The 20,321-nt window shown below is 37.8% G+C and overlaps 1 protein-coding gene across 1 annotated transcript in view; it reads left to right on the top strand.

Moving 5' to 3' along the window:
- fstl4 (follistatin-like 4) overlaps positions 1-20,321 on the top strand; it is a 203,879-nt gene that overhangs the window by 136,724 nt on the left and 46,834 nt on the right. The window contains exon 5 of the mRNA XM_062433395.1: positions 4,118-4,238. Coding sequence (XP_062289379.1) covers positions 4,118-4,238 — 121 coding nt within the window. The remainder of the gene's footprint in view (positions 1-4,117; positions 4,239-20,321) is intronic.

The raw sequence follows: 20,321 nt of genomic DNA, 5'->3' as shown, positions 1-20,321 counted from the left end.
CACAATGGCACAAAAGTACAGCTTAACTTTATTTATTGTGCTTTACACACAACACCATCGATCCAAAGTGCTTTACAGCACACACATAGGAAAACAAAAACAACAGAAGGAAACAAACACAAAAGAGGAGAAATAAGATCAGAGTGATGATTAATAATAAGAGTAAAGTCACATGGTCATTCAGAGCACAAAGTGACAACACAAAACAACTTTAGGAGAAATATCTGACCTGGTTAGGTTAGGCACAGTTAGAAGCTAATGAGTAAAAGTATGTTTTAATGTGACTCTCTAAGATATCAGTAGTGTGGCAGAATCAGATGGTGGGAGGAGGAGAAATCCATAGTTTTGCAGCAGTGATAGAGAAGGCCATGTCCCCTCAACACTTGCCTTGTCCTGGAAGAGGGGGCAAAACTATTTAACACCTTGTAAACGAACATCAGGATTTTAAAATCAATTGTGTAGCTAACAGGCAACCAGTATATAAGTAGAATCTCTGTTTCTCAGTAAAATGTGAAAATGAAAATTAAAGCCATGTCCTAACAACTAACACGTTTTCAGATGCTGAATAAAAGACACATTCTACATTCACACATAATACATTTTTTTTCTTCTTTGTTTGTTTTGTCCAATACTGAATGTTGATCATGTGGTCAAACTATGTTGCCATTTGCCGCAACATTTTATCATCTTGTTAGACAATGGAAAATAATAATAATACTGAGGTTATCTGACCAGGGTGTGATGGGAAACAGTGGGGAGACTGTGGAACGAATTGGCACTGACATTTGCAGGGTGAGGAAATTAAATTACTGTGGGCATCATCTGGTATCAGGAAATGGCATCAGAGATGGGTGTTAATTAAGACTCATCCCAACCAATGCTGGGGTCTCTGTGACTTCAGCCAGACTGTAGTGAGCCGTGTCAGACTCACTACACACATTAACTTTTCAGATGCAATATGGTTCTGATGCCTAACAATTTAAACGGTGCTGTAGCTCTTTATTTTTAAATTTAAATGGAAAGAGCAGTTCTGTGATGGCAAAGCAAAAACAAGCTTATTAGAAGTTGAAAATGAATAAGTCCGACTATAGTCTCAAAAATGCCACAGTAATTAATCTTCAGTCATTACTGCGGCCGTACATGACGACATACTTTTTCTCTTTTTAAATGTAAAATGACTAAGTGTTTTTTGGACTAGTTTTAGAGGTAGAAAAAGATAATAAAGTCCTTTTTATGGCAAAGCTGCACTGAATATCAAACAAAAGATTGAAATCAATCACAGCTGGCAATTACTTATATTGACGTGTTGCCAGGAAATATTAAGATAAGACAGTCTGTCCTGTAGGAATTCATAAAGTCAGCTTCACCGAGATAATGCTTTTCAAGATCAAAGGAATTCAAATAGGAAATTCAGTCATCCACCCAGACTGTCTCCGGTTTGGGATATGTCTGTTGTCACAGATGGTTTTGGAGGGTAATGTCCTGTACTTTGGGTTTGAAATATTTTATTCAAATGCCCAAGGTCAGATCAGTCTGTGTCAGTGAACACATGGCTGCAGTCTGCTGTAGGCAGCAGCAACAAAAAAAAAGTTTGTCACATTTCTTAATCCACCGTGTCACATGTACAGCTCCGTACAGAATCAATTGGGCGAGATGAACGAGGACAGGCAATATTTTTAGCGTTGAAAATCATAGTTGATAGAATTAAACATGAAACATACCTTGTACTGCACTTTATTCGCTTTTTTAATTTTTTTTATTTTTTAGCTTTTTTGCCTTAAAACAAACTTCAAACTAAAAGTACTCTCAGAAAGTAATCAAGTAGTTTATTGTTTATTTGGATCCCCATTAGTTTTATCCAGGTAACAACTAGTCTTCCTTGGCTCAGCCGTTTTACTTAAAACTAAAAGATCTTAAGAAATTAATAAACTTAGTTTTATTTCATCACTAAACCAACAAAGAGAGCGTCGTGTCTCTGTTTAGTTCTGATTATTTTTTTGTGATTGTTATACAGTGCTGTCTCTTCACCATGCATGGTCTAGTTTGATCTATCTGTGCATTTTGTTACACCTGCCTCGCTCATATTTTGTGAGTGAAGTCTAATATTGACCTGCTGTCTGCCAGTGAGACTCTTCATTGACTCAGCCAATGACTCATGAAGTGTTTTCTTCCTGAGATTTTACCTTTGTTCTGGGAGTAGGAAAAAACATAACAGAAAAAGATGGTTTAAAGGCAAATAACTACAGTATTTTGAGCCTACATGCTGAGTCACTGAAAGGATTAATTATTTAACCCGAAGCTAAGTATGGTATGTCTGAATGCAAGTTTGGATTCCCAAACACTGAATGAAAAGATGACTCCCAGTTTCAAAAAGGTTGGCAGGAGAGGAATTTTCCACCACGACAAAAATCACATAAGAGTTTTTAAAGAAGGAACACCGTGACTTGTCCAAGTATGTCCACTGACCCTGAATTCAACTGAGCACCTTTAGAGTATTTTAAAGAGGAAGGTGGAGCAACAAAACCTCTCAAGCAAAGAGCAGCTGAAAAGAATAATCTGTGAAGAATAGCAGAACATCTCCACAAACTGGTGTCATCCATGATCGAATCTGTCATCAAAAATAAAGGCGGGCATACAAAATAATATGAAATAAAAGAATGGAGTCTCACTTATTAAGAGTGTGCTGACTGCCGTTGCTGTTTTTCCTAAATATGGACCTTTCGTTATAGTTGAATTAGTCAAACATTCTTTTTTCCAAGTGAATTGAATGAAAAGAAAGATTATATTAAATGGACAGGGTTTGTAATTCAGTTTTGTTATATGCTGTATATACAAACACTTTTATCAATTTCGCTGTTGTGCTGTTGCTTTGGCCATTTCTTCTGCAAATGTAATGAGTTTGATTAGTAATTACCACAAAAGTCTCTGCTCTGTGCACTTGAACACATAATCCAGCTTTTCAGGAAGAACAATCTTTTTTTACAAAGAAAGACCTGGCACTATTATTGGTTAGTGCCATGCTTTCATATACTAGCTTCAACAGAATACCGTGCAACTGGAGTTATTGAGCAGAAGCAAAGCCTACTGTTTACAGTATCTCCCCTAAACTGCTTAATGTCACCTAATCAAACATGGTTCCCCCTGAGAAAGACACATTAAAGTGGAAGAGATGGCTCCTAAATGACAAACAATGCAGGAGAGAGTTGTGCATCTTCCCAGGGGAACAGCTTTGAATTAACTCAGGTGCAGTATGCGCCCGTTTAAGCAGTAAGCGAAGAGATGTTATTAAAATGGAAAAACATCAGAAAAAGCACTTATATGACAGATTACATTTTTAATCCACCCCTTTTTAAATGGAATAAAATTACTCAAAGAATGAGTCAGTTTCTGTGATTGAGGTGTTTTTGTGCATGATTACATTTTCCCTCTGAAGGAAATGTTACTGTAATTATTGGTGAAATGAAAAGATCTATGTAGACCATATTCATACTTTTTACTATATAATCAGTCTGGAGATCCATCTCAAATCACTGTTGCTTCAGCTGGGAACCAAAATTGATCACTTCTATTTGGATTGACGCAATTTTAAAGCTTTAATGAGCAGGCTAGGGGTTTAATCACTGTAATCTTGTATATTTTTATGAAAGAGCTGGAAAAACCCAAATTAAATAATATGCAATAACTCAGATCTGTAAGTATGTAGGCAAATGTATAGTTTTAATTATATGGAAGATTCTGTGATTCTTCCACTCAGCACTTTAAGACACATCTGAGCACAGCTGTTCATACTGTATTCATAAAAAACGACCAGGCTACCCTATTAGAAGAATATTGAAATGTGTGTGGTATCTCCCTTTAAAATGTCAAATTTACATTTATACTGAATGTGCATAATGTGGTTTTATCTTACAGCAGATAGCTTGAAATAAAATAAAATAAAGATCAAGGCATAAAAGAAACGATAAGTAATGGCTATGATAAGGAGTAGGAATTTTGTATCGGTGTATAATTGCCTTTATCACCTGTCTTTCATGTATGTTCTTGTAGATTTTTTAAATAAGATTATGTTTTGTTGTGCTCTGTGATTTGAGATATTATATGCGTTTGTGTGTGTTAGATCTCTATGAAAGAGCACCTGGAGGACAGCTTAATGGAGTGCACCATGCAGGACCTGCTGCGTTACGACGACTACAACAACGACGGACATCTCAGCCTGCACGAGTTCTACACGGCTTTCCGTGAGTCTTTCTTTCTGTCCATATTACCCTTCTACCTGTCTCACTTTTCTTTTTTGTTTTTTTCCCCTCTAAATCTTAATTTTAATCAACTTTCTTGTATACTGTGTCATATACCATGTCAGAAAACAAAGTATTATCATGTGAAATCGTCAACCATACTTTACTTTTAAAATTTAACACTGCATTTCATCTATAAACTTCTTCACAGTTAGTACTTAAACCCTGTCTGCTTAAAAGAAGAACACATCTTAAATGCTAAAACTATGTGTCCAATTTGCTATTGGTCAGTTTGTTTACTTTAGCTGAAAACGGTGCATTACATGTCACTCATGCTTCTAAAAACTAAAAACACACAATTTACCTTCCCCACTGTTAAGTATCAGGTGCCCTCTCATCCAGTATCCTCTCCACAGCAGCCATCAGGATAAAGGTGTTTTGGCCACAGCTAAATTGATAATTGCACACTAACCCATGTGCCCAGATCCAGCCGTGATTATAGCATCTGGTACAGACATAATAGCCTTTGGGGCTTAGGCTGAGCGGCAGCTGAGAGCACAGGCAGGCTTCATCTTATTTAGACCAATAATCACAATTCCACCGCTAATGTTGCTGTTGCATCAGCGTCAGAACTGTTGGGCGCCATGGCAACCTGCCGAAATTCCTGTTTTCAAACTCAAATTTTTTTTTTTTTCTCCCTGTCTTTTTTGTCTTCCATTCATCACTTAAAACTGCAGTGAAATAACCTAGTGGTGAATCCAAGATGGCAATAAAATCAGATAAAAGTTGATGAATACAGCAGTTAGCTGTGGCAGGTGGCCATTTCTAATGTTCTACCTTCAGCTTGTGCTGGTCCATTAATCCTTACCACTAATTTAACATCCTAATGACTGGTTTTAGTGGGAACCATCCTGCTATTAATTCGGTTACACTCTCCTAACCTTCCAGATGGGCGGTGAGCAAGCATTGTGTAGTATTTATCTACCTACAGGCCCGCTTGTAGGGTTTTAGGTTGGGTTTGTCAATGCATTTAATGTTTGTCAAGTAGTTGAAGGAGTGGGTTGGGACCAATAAAACAAGCTATTGATCAGATGATACTCAAGGTTAACTGTTGGGCTGCAAAAAGCCAACATCAATGGGGGAGTAATTATTTTTGAGTGGCGCATCTGGTGTTCTGGATAATGTTTATTGTGTTGGATTGTGTACGTTTGCATGTAAGTGTATGTGTCAATGTGTGTATAACGCGAGTTAGTGTGTGTGTGTGTGTGTGTGTGTGTTTTCCTCGGATGCAGGCAGCGCTCTCCCCAATGAGGTCTAGGAAGCAAAGCAGCCAGGAATCACAGGTGTGTTTAGCAGGCTGGAAATTTACAATATGGTCAGAGGCTTGGAAACTAGAATAGAAATAATGGACCTAAATGATGTAAGACGATATTTTACCCTGGTTGATATTCTACTGTCAAGCCATTTGTCTGATCTCAGGCGAACATTGAAATACAAGCTTTAGTCATGTTTCGGAGACCCTATGACTCAATGCACTGATGTAGAAAATGTACTCAGCAATCCTAGCTCAGTTTTCGTGGTTCTCCTCTGTTGATTCTTTCTTTCTGTTCTGCAGCTTTGATGTAAGAATCTAAACCCTTTGGCCGTTTCCCAAGAAGACAACTCGAGCTTCATTGTTGCTCCCACAGTCACTGAACTTGCGCTGTTAAGAAACGCTGGTTGTTGTTTTTTTGCGCTTTTTGTTGTCTTTGCCTTATTTAACGTGTAAACCTTGACAAGCACACCACTCTGCAGAACTCTCTTCTGTTACCACCCAAATATGTTTTTTTTTATTTTTACCACAAATTGAATAGAGGGGAATATGTTTGGAGAATACTCTGGAGATGATTGCATTCCTATTGATTTTTTTTTTTTTGTCCCCTATTTTACCTTTAACAAGCCCAGGAGGTAGCGTTTATGTACTTTTTTTTATTTTTCATGACTGCTTCCTTGGCACCTCTGTTAAGCAGATTCTACTTTAAACACCTATTTTTTTCTCCAAGAGTATGGATTTATAATTACAGTCTAACTGATTGTTACTGATGTAGTCTCCAAGATTGATGGTACTTACGAGGAGATGAGAATCACATTCACATTTGTGTCTCAGACGTCTAGATGGTGCTCCAATCGAATCAGTACAACTTCTGAGTAATCTTTACATCCTAAAGCATCAATTTATAAGTAACCAGGAGGATATATTTCACTGTAAAGTCACAAAATGCTGGAAACAGATGCAGCAAATATGTCTCTAGATTAAACATATATGATTGAAAAGACTGCTTTCGATGCTGTCACATGATAGTTATTCGCACTATCAGATTAGGTTATGAGGCTACACTGTGTACTTGCTAATGTTTAGCAAGTAGTGTAGTTATTGCATCATAAGTCTTCAAAACACTGCAGGCTCACCATATGGTTTAGTAAGGTGCGTAGTGTTTATCAGAGGTCTTAAGTGACTGCACAGTAGAATTCACAACACGTATTTGCTAATATTTAAATTCTGCTTGAGCTGCAACCAATGATTATTTTCATTATTGATTCATCTCCTAGATATTTTTTTAATTAATCTTTTCTTAGACATTGGTGCAAAAAAAAAAAAAGTCATCACACCAATGACTAGGTTTAGTGGTACAAAGCCAAAAAAAGGAGAAGACCTTGAGAATTAGTGAATAATGAACCTGCTCTTTGCCATACAGTATTACAGGACAGAGATAACAATATAATGATTTTAAATCATCAGCTCTGTAGTTTCCTAATGGTGTGTGGTTTCACTGGGTTTTGTTTCCTAATATTCATTACAATGTCAACATGGCGTAAGAGCGGATGGCTTGTAAAAGTGCCCTTTGTATCTGAATTAGAAACACTGTAATTACAGGATAACAAATGTGCAGGAATTTGCCTCGTGGACATTGGCACTGGTGCCGGAGCCAAGATGATTTGCTTTAACTTAACAACAGTGCATTAGCAATAAAGCAGATAGGCGAGCTTGTTGAGCGATATCTGTAGCCTTCAGATGTAATACATACATTCACACAAGGTCAGACCTCCTTTGTAGATACATATGTAATAATATATAGCCACCCTGCGGGGATACATGGACTGCATTGTGTTATGTACGGTGAGTAACCTTTTTTAAATGTGAGGTCTGAGACATCTGTGCTAGAATTCATAATATTGGCTTTACAGCTGTTTCTGGTGTTCAGTACAGCCTGCACAAGTACAGTACATCCAATCATTGGACAAGCCTTTAACGGTACAGGATGCATATTGTGTTGGAAAGTGATACAGAATTAGAAAATAGAAAGACACTGAACATCGAGCAGAACAATATAATCAACTTTAAGTAGTATTGTATTGTGATGGTATGTATTTATTGAGTCATTTTATAACATTTAGCTGCTCAAATGAAATGATTCCAAGGTGTGTAATCAGTCACTTAAATAACATGTAACATATTTGTGGAGATATCTGGTGTAAAGGCTAACTTTAATCAAGGAATAAATTAATTAATACTTTATTATTATAAGTGTTGTGCACCAAAGCGTGCCTAGTCTGCCCTTTACAGCCACTTGTAGCTACTCAACAGTGATTTTATGATATTTTATATATAATATATATGAGTATAATACAGGGCCTTTCAGAGTATTCAGAGTATTTCTCTAGATGAAAGGGGGAGATTTGTATAACTAGTCAAAGCTGGACACTCAAAGCAGAAATACCACATCATGATCAACATAAACTCATTACTGTGGCAGCTGAATGAAAGCAGGAATGAATGACTGGAGGGAAATAACAAAGAACCAGAGTTCCTGATGAGTGTCTCCCACAGACACAGTCGGCCTGCCTGCCATTGCTAGCTAGCTTACAGCTAATGTACAGGACTGTATTTTGGCTGTGTGGGGAGCATAAACACAAATGATCCAGCAGTCAAACTTGTGCAGAGTAACACGAGGCAAAAATGTGCTCCCCATTCTGTCTGAACACAGCTTCAGTGTGTGATTATGGTCAAAAACTTTAAAGGCTGTCTTAAAGGCAGACATTTTGTGAGTGTTGGACACCCTTCAGATCCTATAGAGACCAGCATGCAATGATTGCAGAGAGGAGCAAGACAGAAGCTCTAGTTACTGATCAAAATGCCCCTTTCAAGCAGTGCTCGACCGTTTCCTGAATTTGTTTTGCCTGTGTGTGAATTTTGGTGCCAAGCGATGCACAGGTGGGAGGAGAGTCAGAAACAGGTGGGGGTTTATTCAGATGAAACAGTGCAAAGCAAGTTGTTGGTGTTGCTGTTGCTGAAAATGTCTCAGAACACTCCCCAGCTAATAGATACCTTAAAATTGGCATAAAAACTATAAAATGTATTGTAGTTAAAACCACAGTCTGCATTGATCTATAAATTAATATGATTGATTCTGACAGTATATGTTGTCCTCAGCTGCTTTATACTGTATGAAAAGCTTCTTTTTCTGGTCATTAAATCCCTGCAGCAATTTGAAGGCAGCAGGACACACACTGCACTTAATCTGCAGTGTCTTTACACCGCAGACCGGTCAGTTATATCTCAGAATTCTGCCTGATATACCAGAGACATCGGTTCACCCAAGCTCTTTAATCTTGTGCTTCATGAAACTTCTTTCCAACTGTGTTTGCAGTTTTTCAGCATGTCATGTATTATTCTTGAAATTACTTACTGTACAATGCTAATACTGTTCATCACATTTAAATTAAGACTGAGAAAACATCAGATCGATGCAATCATATTTACTGCTTCATCAAAGGATTCTAATTTCACTATGTCTTCCTTTAATTGTCAAAAAAATAGCAACACATTATGGGCCTGATTTACTAAGATCCCAAATAGTGGGTCCTAAATTGCATGCACGGTGCAATAGATTGCGCATGCCGTTTGCGTGCGTTTTGCGGGTGATCTACTAAGAATAATTGCGTAAATGAAAACAGGTGCAACAGGGTGGAGATAGCAGTATTTAAATTAGGGTTTTGTGTGTCTTTATGGAGAGTTTGGACGAGCAGAAAGCTGCAAGCGCAAAATGAAATGTGATCAGGTTCTAGTGGAAGAGGTTAACAAATATATTGAGTTATAACAAAAACTAATATTACCAGAAAAACACACATATGGGAGAGTATTTGTGACAAAGTCGTTGCTGTTAGTAGACTAAAACCAAAAATATTCCACTCCAAAAATATTAACACGGGTGGAAAAAATCCGTCCTGTGCGTATTCTGTCATGGCTTCTCAAAGCATGATGTCCTGGTGCTGCTTATGCCTAGAGCCCTGCTCTTAAGTCAGTGCACCAACTTGTTTATTTGACTAAATCTTCATGATTGACTCAGGGTCATCAAGCCGGCAAATTGGCGGAGCAACAGAGGAGTAAAAGATGAAAACACCCGAGGATGGAGGGTATGAAGAAAGCAGCGAGGCTTTAGCAGAAAGACAGCAGGATTTTGTTATTAGTAATGCGTCTTATCCCTGCCATTCGCCTGCCATCATGTGCTCACGCTGCAACGATCCTTCTTAGACTGAACATGAGCAATCTAACTGCATTTTCATTTAAATATTTATTTTTCTGTATCCTAATTTTCTCTACATTTCACAATGCTTTTGCTAGAAGCTCATGTCAAGGTTACAGGTTTCTACATGGTATTAAGTCAATTAATTACATTTAAATTTATTCAGGACAGATTTATTTCAGCATGTAACTGTATAGTTGGAGTCCTTATAAGTGTATGTTGTGTTTTGTTGCATTGCAACGAGCCATTGGTCTTGTTTTCTTAATTCATTATTTACAAAAACACACAGCTGGCAAACATCTAATTAGGACTAGGCTAGTTTTCTCATGTGCCAGTTCCCTTCCATCTTTCTCCCACATGCAGTTCTTCCCTTTTAAGCTTATTCTCTTTATTTTTTGTCTACATTCTTCCTCCACTGTGAGTCTATTTGTTTTTCCATGACTCCAGTTAATAGTGGAATTATATGGAGATACTGGGCTGCACTGCCAGGGCCACTCAGCAGGTCTGACTAATTAATCATGAGAGTGAAGTAGCAGAGACGGAGAGGGAAGAGGAGAATGGTTGCAGGAAGGCGAGGAAGTGTATGATGATGAGGAGGAGGAGAGAGAGTGCAATGAGGAAAGAGGAGAAAGCAGAGTATCATGGGGAGAAGAAGGGATTCTGAGGATGATGTGAGGGTGAGGAGAAAAGAGCCAATGGAGGGGAAATGCCAGCACGAGAAATAGGAGACGAAAAGAAAGGAGAGACTGAAAATGGAACAAGGGAGAGGTTGTAATTGGTCAGCTGGTGAAAGAGAAAATGAGCACCCAGGGTCAGATAAAGGCCATCAGGTTCCTGGGTTGAAGAGTGTGTTCAGTTCATGTGACTCTTTGACAAAACACCTGAAAATTAATGTTAATATGTGAAATTCATACTGTGGAAATGGGCTTTCCATGAAGAATCTTTTACTTCCTTTATTTCCAAAAAACATTGACGCTAAGTTTAACCAAAACAAAAGACACACCTGAGCATGTCTAAATCAGCAATGTTTTTGTCATTTATCCAAGGCTATCTAAGGTTTTTTTCTATTTAATTTACGAATTTCCAATTGAATAGATTAATCAATTCAACAAAATGCCAAATAATGTCAAATCATTAATTTTTGTAGTAGATTTTTGAAAATGTAGCAGAACCCATAGAGAGGACTTAACATAACTAAACATTTAAAGGTTTCAATTTACAATGTTAGTAAACTGACAAGAAAAAAAACAGATTTTTGCATTTATTTTTTCCCAAAAAGTGCAAATTAGTTATGTATAAACAATTTCTAGGAAAGGGGGTTGTCATTTCATCATTTTTATGATGTTATAACAGTTCAGGTTATGTGACAGAGAAGCAGGTGGTGCAGTATAGGTTATAATATTTTTTCTCGTGCTGTGTCATACCACATGCTGTACGACCCATTGAGGCTCTACCAGAGCCTTGATGCTGCTGTGGCACAATAATATTCTTTGTGTTGCTGCTCGGCAGCTCTCGTCAGGTTTGATCTTTCATGTTACTCAAGTTTACCCCTAATCTGCACAAAGGATCTTGCTGAGATCAGATATCAGTTTTACAAGGAGAGTCTGTTGTTCTCTGACAGCCAAGTAGGTGAGAGACCTCCAGCTAAGCTCTTGACAACAAAGTGACTTTGAACTGCAGGTCTTGGAGGTTCCTTCTGCACCCACACAATAAGATTCCCTGCACCTTCCCCTCTCCTCTGCTGTCCATTGTTCCTTTATTCATTTTATCTCTACCATATCCTTTTTTCCCCTTCATCCATCCTTTCTCTCCTATTCCCCTTTCCCTCTCATCTGCTTTCATTTGTCCTTTGCACTTGGCTCTCTTTCCCCTTTCCTTTCCTTCCCTCATCCCTGCCCCCTTGCCCCCTAGCTAGTTTCTGATGCCTCATTACCGCTAAATGGACCTTTGCAGCTAATTGCCAGTGTGTATAAGGGGCTTTCTGGCACCTTCCAAGTGCTGTCTATTCCTGGTAGCTACAGTAACAGGTAAGGGACTGTTGAGATGTGGTCACAATTCTTCCATGTCCCAATGAGAGATGAGAGATTTTAAACCAATGGATGTGCTAAGGTTTGTGCCAGTTATTTGTTTCATGTGATCTATGATATATGATATTTGTAAAGTCCGGCATCATAGTTTTATTGTATTGTAGTCGTATTATAGTACATGAACATCATCTTGTATCTTAAACTAGATGTATTTGCTATGGAAATTAGATGTTTTGATGGCACATAAAGCAGGAAGGAATTATCCAAACTGTAAACCAATGACATGGCAGATGCATGAGAAAGAGAGGAGTTATCATTTAAAGAAAATGTGTTTGCATTACTATTTTTAAATCTCAATTCTAATAATGATATAACTGTTTAAAATATAGTGTTATCAAGGAAGTGCAGCCAATTTATCGCACAAATTCACATTAATGTATATGCTGATGTATCAGATTATTACTTAAATTTGGACAGGCAAAGTATCTGCTACAGCTTCGTCACTCAGCTTTCATGTATATTCAGTCACCTACACTTAAATATCTAGCCAACATATATAACCATGTGGCCAGCAGTTACGTATGTCTTTGGTTTTGCATAATTACCTCAAACATACAGGCAGTCATGTACTAACTTATGTGCACATATAAATGCATGTCACTCACCTGCACATATTCCTCATATAACAATTTAAAGCCAGTGGTCATCCGGCAGGCTGTTCTGAATACAATAGTGAGAGATGCCCAGAGAGTTGTCATGGCAACAGTGGCTGTCTCATCTCTGAATTGTTTATTTAGTGCAACACTTAGACGTTGTAGCTAATTCCCTGGAGGCGAGGAGAGGAGAGGAGAAGAGAGGAGAAGAACATAAAGCCAAAAGATTGAAGGAGAGGACATACAGAACTGTGACAGTAAAGAAGAGGTACACTGGACATGATCAACAATTAAGGATGGGGGGCGGGGATATATGCTGTAAGATATAGGACTGTATTATCTACTCTGAGTGCAAACACTGCAATCAGCTGGACAGTTTAAGTATACACTGGGGAAAACATAAGGAGAGAAGAGCAGAGGAAATGCAAAAATCAAATGAAAAACATAGGACGTTCAGACTGTGCCAGGTGATGGCTTTAATACAAAGAAGCATTTTTTTTACTGCGTGCATTGAAATGAAAAGATAAGAGTTCTGTCCTTTAAGGATTTCTAAAGATGGTGGGCCATCAATTTATTTTATGGTATTACAAATACACAGCATCTGAAGTACTACGAAGCACTCTCCAGTGAAACCCTCAACTGAGACATCCATGCTCTGTAAACATTTTCCAGACTAGAAATACGTAGTGTTTGTGCAGCAGTGTGATAGAAACAATGGGTGTATACCTCTGGGTGAAATCACACAAACTGTGGTGGAAAGGTTTAATTTGTGGCAGAGATGTTGGTTTGTTTGTCAGAGGTATTGTTTAACCTGGAAAATAAATGATATCCTTGTGCTTATGATGTTACTTAGACATGATTTACTGTTACTGTCACTTGTTTCCTGTTACCTTCTCTGGTGTTCCAACCCACTCCCCAAAGAGACAATTAATCATTTACAATCTGATTATCCAGATTATGGGTGATATTTCTAATACTTTGGCCATGTAACCACAATGATGGGGACCTTTTGTTGTATGTCTCATTTCCTGTGGCGCCCCTTACTCCAAGCCTTTTAAATAAAGCCTCACAATGCTTTAAAGGAATAGTTTAACATTTTTAAAAATATACTTATTTGCTTTATTTCCAAGAGTTAAATGAAAAGATCAAAACCACTCTAATAACTGGGTATAAGGACTGGAGTCAGGAGGCAGTTAGCTTAGCTTAGCATAAAGAGTGCAACAGCTAGCCTGGCTTTCTGCAAAGTTAAGAAATATGCCTGTTAGCACCTCTAAGGCTCACCAATACAATTTTTGTTTAATTTGTGGACAAACAGAAATGTAAAAATGAATTTTACACGTCAATTGTTTATATCTAACTCCCTGCAAGAAAAGAAATAAGTATATATTTTAACTATATATATCTAACTATTGCTCAACATATGAATGGATTATAACAATATTCTGAAAATAAAGCATGCTTACTGTTGGGTAAAAAGTACTCAGCTCATCATCGACATTGTAGATAACCAGAGTTTATTTTGTCTGAAGGATGACAGGCTGTAACAAAAGAGTACTATCCACTGCACTGTAAGAATATCACAAAACGTCCCGCATTAACATAGAACAAAGAGTTGGATGAACTGAATACTACATATTAATCAATTGTTAGCATAGAAACTATCCTCTGTATTTATACTCTTTACTGTGTGTTAATAATAGAGGAAGAACTGCATTAGAATGACAACTGGACTAATTGCGGTTTTCTTTCTCATCATTTTGTAATGGGTTTTTCAAGCAAGTGACTGCTGGTTGTCAGATGTAAAGATTTTCTTGTTGGTTTTGATTATGTTTTCAAAAACTGAACGAGTATATGCATGTATCTCATGTGTAGTGTCAACAAAGCTCTAGTTCATGCCCTGTCATTTAAATTAACATGATTCAGCTGATGGTTGGTTGGTGGAGTAGTTTAATGTTAGCGGGCTGTGAAAAGTTGGTAGTGTGATTCCTGGCTCCTCCTGTTCATGGGTCGAAGTGTCCTTGAGCGAGACACCAAACCCCAAGTTGTTCAGGCCAGGACCTTGCACGTCACCATTGTGTGTGTGTGTGTGTGTGTGTGTGTGTGTGTGTGTGTGTGTGTGTGTGTGTGTGTGTGTGTGTGTGTGTGTGTGTGTGTGTGTGTGTGTCTGAATGTATTTGTAAATTGTAAAGCGCTTTATCCGTTAGGTAGAAAAAAACATTATGTAAATGCAGGCCATTTACCATTTACTCCTCTGCTCAAATACATGCTCTTGTTTGTGCAGAGGCTAATATGGATGTGTAAATTAGAGAGCAGCTCTCTATTCCACAGCCCAATTACAAAGAAATTGAATATGCTGATTAAGTTGAAAATACACACTATTATATACAAACAACCTTATTTTTAAGGAGGTATTTTATTTCTCCTCTTCTAATTTCTGCATTAACAAACTTTCACAAAATCACAATACATAAAAATTGTATGTTCTCCAGGCAAAACTCATCTTGCTTTTACCATTGCAATTGGTCTCTTAATCATCAGATTCATATTTTAAATTCAGACATATTCGCTGAGGGATATTGAAACAAAATTTAGGAAATATTGTAAAATTAATAAATAAAGTAGATGAGGCAAGTTGAAGTAAAGAGCGTACACCAAAGGTCTAAATTACAACATTGGGTAAAGCGAAAAGAATTCTGCAGTGTATTTCACATCACAGATGTATGATGTATAAAACTGTAAGAGTTGCAGACAATCTCTCCCTAAAAAGTGTAATGAAATAACACGTTCAGTCGGGGTCACCATTGTACTCCTTGAGCAATGAGGCTACATTTATATAATCAGCCACAGCCACAATCAAATTGCAACCACAGATTGGATCTTAATATATCCAATAAATCATGTTAAACCAATATGTAGTCACCAACAGGATATTTGAATATTTCAAGTATATATTGAAATACTTCCCAGTCTTTTTTTATCTTATTCATTTTTTAGTTTTAAAAGGCTTCATCTAAATTAAACACCTAAATTGGGACAATCTTGGCTGATATCTTTGTTAAAAAGAGCAAAGAGAGGAGTTAGACTAATGTCTGCTTTAGTTATGTTAAACATGGTGTACAAACAGGGGAGTACATATTGCTGTTGAAATTATTTTGTCTCTACAGCTCTCAGTAATCAAGTAAACCAGGCCCTCTAAGTGCAGATCACGTGTTAATGGGGTGAGAACACGCTTCACGGTACATCTGAATCATCATATAAGGATCATTAAGACATGACTTCTCATAGGTGACACACCCACTGTTCTACAAGACATCCAATATCTCTCATAATTACACATGCCGAATAATCCCATCCAACCCTGATTCTCCATTTCCTTCATCTATCTATCCATCCCTCTTTCATTTCCAGCACTTTAATTTCATCTTTACATCTCTAATTAGCCATAGAGATGTAAATCCATGCTTCGCAGGGGCTCAAGGGGCCTTGCTTTGACCTATTACCCTTTCTCTCATTTCTTCTCTCGTCCCGCCATCTCTTCACAGCTTACTTATTTCTATTTTTTCCCCTTTCTCTTTCCTTTTCAACCAATGGGTCCCGAGGGCGGCAAGTGTGTGCCAACGTGCCATAATTCACAGGCAGCAGCCCCCAGGCTGTTAGTGGCGCAGCATGTGGTCTGCTTTTATCTCTCTCCTCTAACTCCCTCTCTGGCGAGGAAATAATTCATTATCATGCCTCCATTGATTTGTTCTTTCTCTTGAACAATCTCCTCTTTCTCTTTCTCTGTTTCTTATTTTAACACTATTCTGCAATTTCAAACAAGAACGTGTCCATATAGATTTTGGTTTGCCTCTTCATTTATGTGCGCTTGCATGGCACTCTAACCTTCCTTTTTCTCCTCTCAACTCCTCAACGAAATCCCCTACAGCGTCCACCATCAGAATAAGGTAGCAGATCCACAGAACACAAAACAATCCAACAAGGTTAGAGTACAACCACATAATCCGTCATGGCTGGATAACCTCAGCTTTTGGGTACTCAGCAATTACAAGATTTCTGTGTTGAGAAAGTAAGAAATATTTCCCATAGATGCACTAAGAGGGAGTATTGTTTTCTTCGGGAAAACATCTGCTCTGTGTAAATCAGCAAAGAGTTAGTCCAGATGGCTTGGTTATAGTGATAATGTTATGTTTTAATAAAAGGGTTGTTTTCTCCTCTGTTTGTATGGTGGTACTGGACAGAGGCCAGTTCTGGCGTCACTAAACTGAACTCACTCAGATCTTATAAAGGGATAAAAGAGAGTGGAACAGGGCAAGGGAGGGAAAGAATGAGACTACAAATGAGTAGATGTGGTGGCTTCCAGCTGAAATGCTTATTTTTCAAATAGCGCACACATCAAAAACCCAAATAAACTCCTCAGGTTCCTCTAGTTCCTCCATATTCAAAAGGATGACACTGTGTTTTGATCGGAGTAAGGACTACAAATGTGGAGAAGCTACGAAAAGATGCTAATGTTTACCTAGTCATGCAGCTGGTTTACATGTGTTTACCAGGGAGGAAGGAGAAAAAAGGATTTGGGAAGAGGCCAAAGGTGTTAAGAAAAGAAAAGGGCAGAGAGAGATGGAGAGGAGGATTTAGAGGAGCGGGTGATGCATAATAACATTTTTCCACACGTTTTTCAAGGTCTAGGGGAGCACAGAGGTGGGGCCAGGTAGCAGCAGGGTAAGAAGCAATCAGTCACTATGAGGAGGAGAGAAAAGAGAGGAGAAAACAAGTAGCTAATACACAATTACATATTTACAAGAGTGTGAGGCCGCAGTAAAGATGGGAGAAAGATGGGGAAGGTACAATATTAGAGATGATTTAAAGAAAGTGGGAGAAGGACAAAGGAAGATAGAAGTGAGGATGATGAGAAGGGTGGCAGTAGAAGAGTGTGGCGCCATTGGTGTGTTTGCAGTTGTGAATTAGTGTACCTTTTTACATTTCTGGTTAGATGAGGTGTGGACTTGAGTTATAGGACTTGGACTTCTCTACTCTAGGAATCTCAAAGTCCCACAGTTAATTGTTTTACTTATATTGTATGTTTTAGGTTGATTAACCTAGTAGTTGTGAATCAGTTAGTAGTTTGCCAAGGTGCCACAAGGTGTGCCAAGTAAGAAGGGGGCAGATGTTATTTCAGTGTGTACTTATTGAAACATCATTCGATATCTTATTTTGCTCATCTAATTTTCAGGTTATATGAGATGAAGAAGTACACTCCCATTTAAAATGTACTGTTTCATGTTTGGATCTATGGATTTCAGTTATTTTAAACTTCTGTTACAAAGATTAATAATTTAAGACAAATGTATTTAGTAAGAGTTTCTGATTTGATGAAATTATGTCAATCCTCAACCACAGTGAGACATAATATAAAAAAGCACAGATAATCAGTTTGCTTTAAGTTACAAAATGTATTTACTGGTACCCAACAGTATCTTCTTTCAGTACTTTACTCTTTCTGTAGTAACAAAGTAATACTATATTGTTATTACAGAGAGACCATACATAAACACATTACCACACATTAACCCTAACCCGTCTTCTCCATATGCTTACGCTTATGCTTAAGTCTCGCTGCGAGTAAGCTTTACTCAGGGTTCACTCTTAGTGCTGGAACGTACTGAAAATTAGCACCACACACAACTCACCGACTATGTAAAACAACAAAAACAGACTTCTAAAATATCAGCAGCATCAAACTATTTAGAAAATGGCAGTTTTGGGCAAATAAATTAAATATATTTGTGTGTCATTAAAATACAATTGAAGTTACACAACAGGTCACAGCAGTACAGGAAAACAACACTAAATTTAACAAGGCTGCAGACATTCTCCCTGACATTACTTAGACATATCACCTTTGTTGTTTAGACTGATCAGTTGAGAAGTGTTGTATGATCCTTTGCGAGTGTGTTGAAGCTGATTTGATGGAAAAACACATTACGTTTAAAGCTGACAGATTTGTTTATTGTTTTAGAAATAAGTTTTGATTGGTTTTCTCTCTTTTTTTTTCATACAATGAGCCTCATCCTTCCCGATCCGTTAGAAAGAATTACCATTTCTCCAGTGTTAGCACTCGCACTGGCAGCCAATATCGTTTAGCGTCTTTCAAAGAAAATTCCAAAGCCAGAGTTTTTTGTTCGGTAGACTTTAAAAGTGCAGCTTTAGCAGCTTCACAAATGTTTGTCATTTTTTAAGTGCAAGTGTGTATGAGGGAGAGAGAAGGTGATGATAGAGGAGCAGGTAATCCCAAATCTCCAAAGTCTTTATTCTCAGGAGTGCGGTCTGATTTTCCGGCTCAGCTTAGTGTTGTATGCTCCCAGCAGAGTGTTAGTACACAGTATCACCTGTGGCAACAAGCTCCTACTGAACCCATACAACATGCGATGAGCTGGCTTGAGGGTTAAAGCTCAGAGGCTTTTTTTGTCCCAAGAGGATGTAGTTTGATTTGTTTTTTTATTTTTTGTTTGTTTGTTTCTTTCTTTCTTTTTGGAGTGCCGGGTTAAATCCAAGTTACAAGAAGGTGATGCTGTACAACACATCAGAATTCCAGGAAGTGTTTCAGTAGCTTTGATGACATTTGATGCTTCCTTTACCATAGAACACAAGATGATATTCGGGATTGCAGTCGACCGTAAACTGGACTGTTTTGAAGGAAGAGAGACAACCTAAACCAGCGGACAGCTGCAACAATTATTTTATTGATTTATTGTTGAGTCTAAAAAATGAGAATCATCAAAACATGTGGATTACCATTTTCTAAAGTCCAAGATCCAACCTTAAATGTCCCAAACTCAATTAACCCAATTAAGTTTACGATCATATAGGACTGAATCAGCCATGACAGAAACTTTTACAGCATGCAGAGTTTGCTGCTCACACCTGCATCATTATGTTCTGTAAACACACAGGTTGCTTGTTACTTGAGATCAGATCCTTATGGAAAGGGCCTGGCTGGTGATCAAACCAGGTCTGCCTCGCGTTGAGCAGACAGTTCTACCCTCCAGCCGCTGTGCTGCCCACATACAGTTTAATCATTAAAGCTTGCAAGAATTTAGCCTGAAACTTTCATAATCATTTTCAAAACTCCTGTCATGCTTGGAGGATTCATAACAATATAGTTATTTGGTGTAGACAAAACTTAATTCTCCCATAATTCATTGCAGAGAAACACATACATACACACACGCAGACACACACACAGACACACTCACAGGGAATACTCCAGGGGAAAATATGGAGCAATTAATCAACTTCATCAAATCATCAGCAGCTTTTTAAAAACCCTGTTAGTGGTTATAATGGCGCCATATTACAATGCTTGTTTGGTTTAATTAACTAGTCCACATTTAAGCAATGTGTAAAAGAAAGAGGAAAATATACTTTTTCACATGTCAATTAATAATAGGGCGAGACTCAGCTCAACACAAAAATAAAATTAAAATTAAAATGTCAGTTGAAAGAGAAGTATTTTAGGTTTGATTGTGAAGCACCACTGATCATCAGCTTTGTTCAGTCCATTGACAAAAACACAAATAAACAACCGTTCTCTTTGAATTTGATGTTTTTGTAAGCATGATGGTTACAACTCATATCACAAATATGTAGTTACACGAAAATTGAACGGCTTAAATTCCTTAAACTTAACGAAATGTGCAGCAGTCATCTTGATGGTAAGTGAGATGAATCAACCAATATTCCTGTATGTTAACCAACAAATGTCCATTCATAATTTTACAAAGCCAAGCCCTTATCATTGAAAACCAAAACCTGAGCCAACAGGCTATTTATATCAGACATGAT

The sequence above is a fragment of the Scomber scombrus genome, chromosome 14 (assembly GCF_963691925.1).
Source record: "Scomber scombrus chromosome 14, fScoSco1.1, whole genome shotgun sequence".
NCBI lineage: Eukaryota > Metazoa > Chordata > Actinopteri > Scombriformes > Scombridae > Scomber > Scomber scombrus.
Note: the sequence above shows the minus strand (reverse complement) of the source record. Positions and strands in the feature narration are given on the sequence as shown.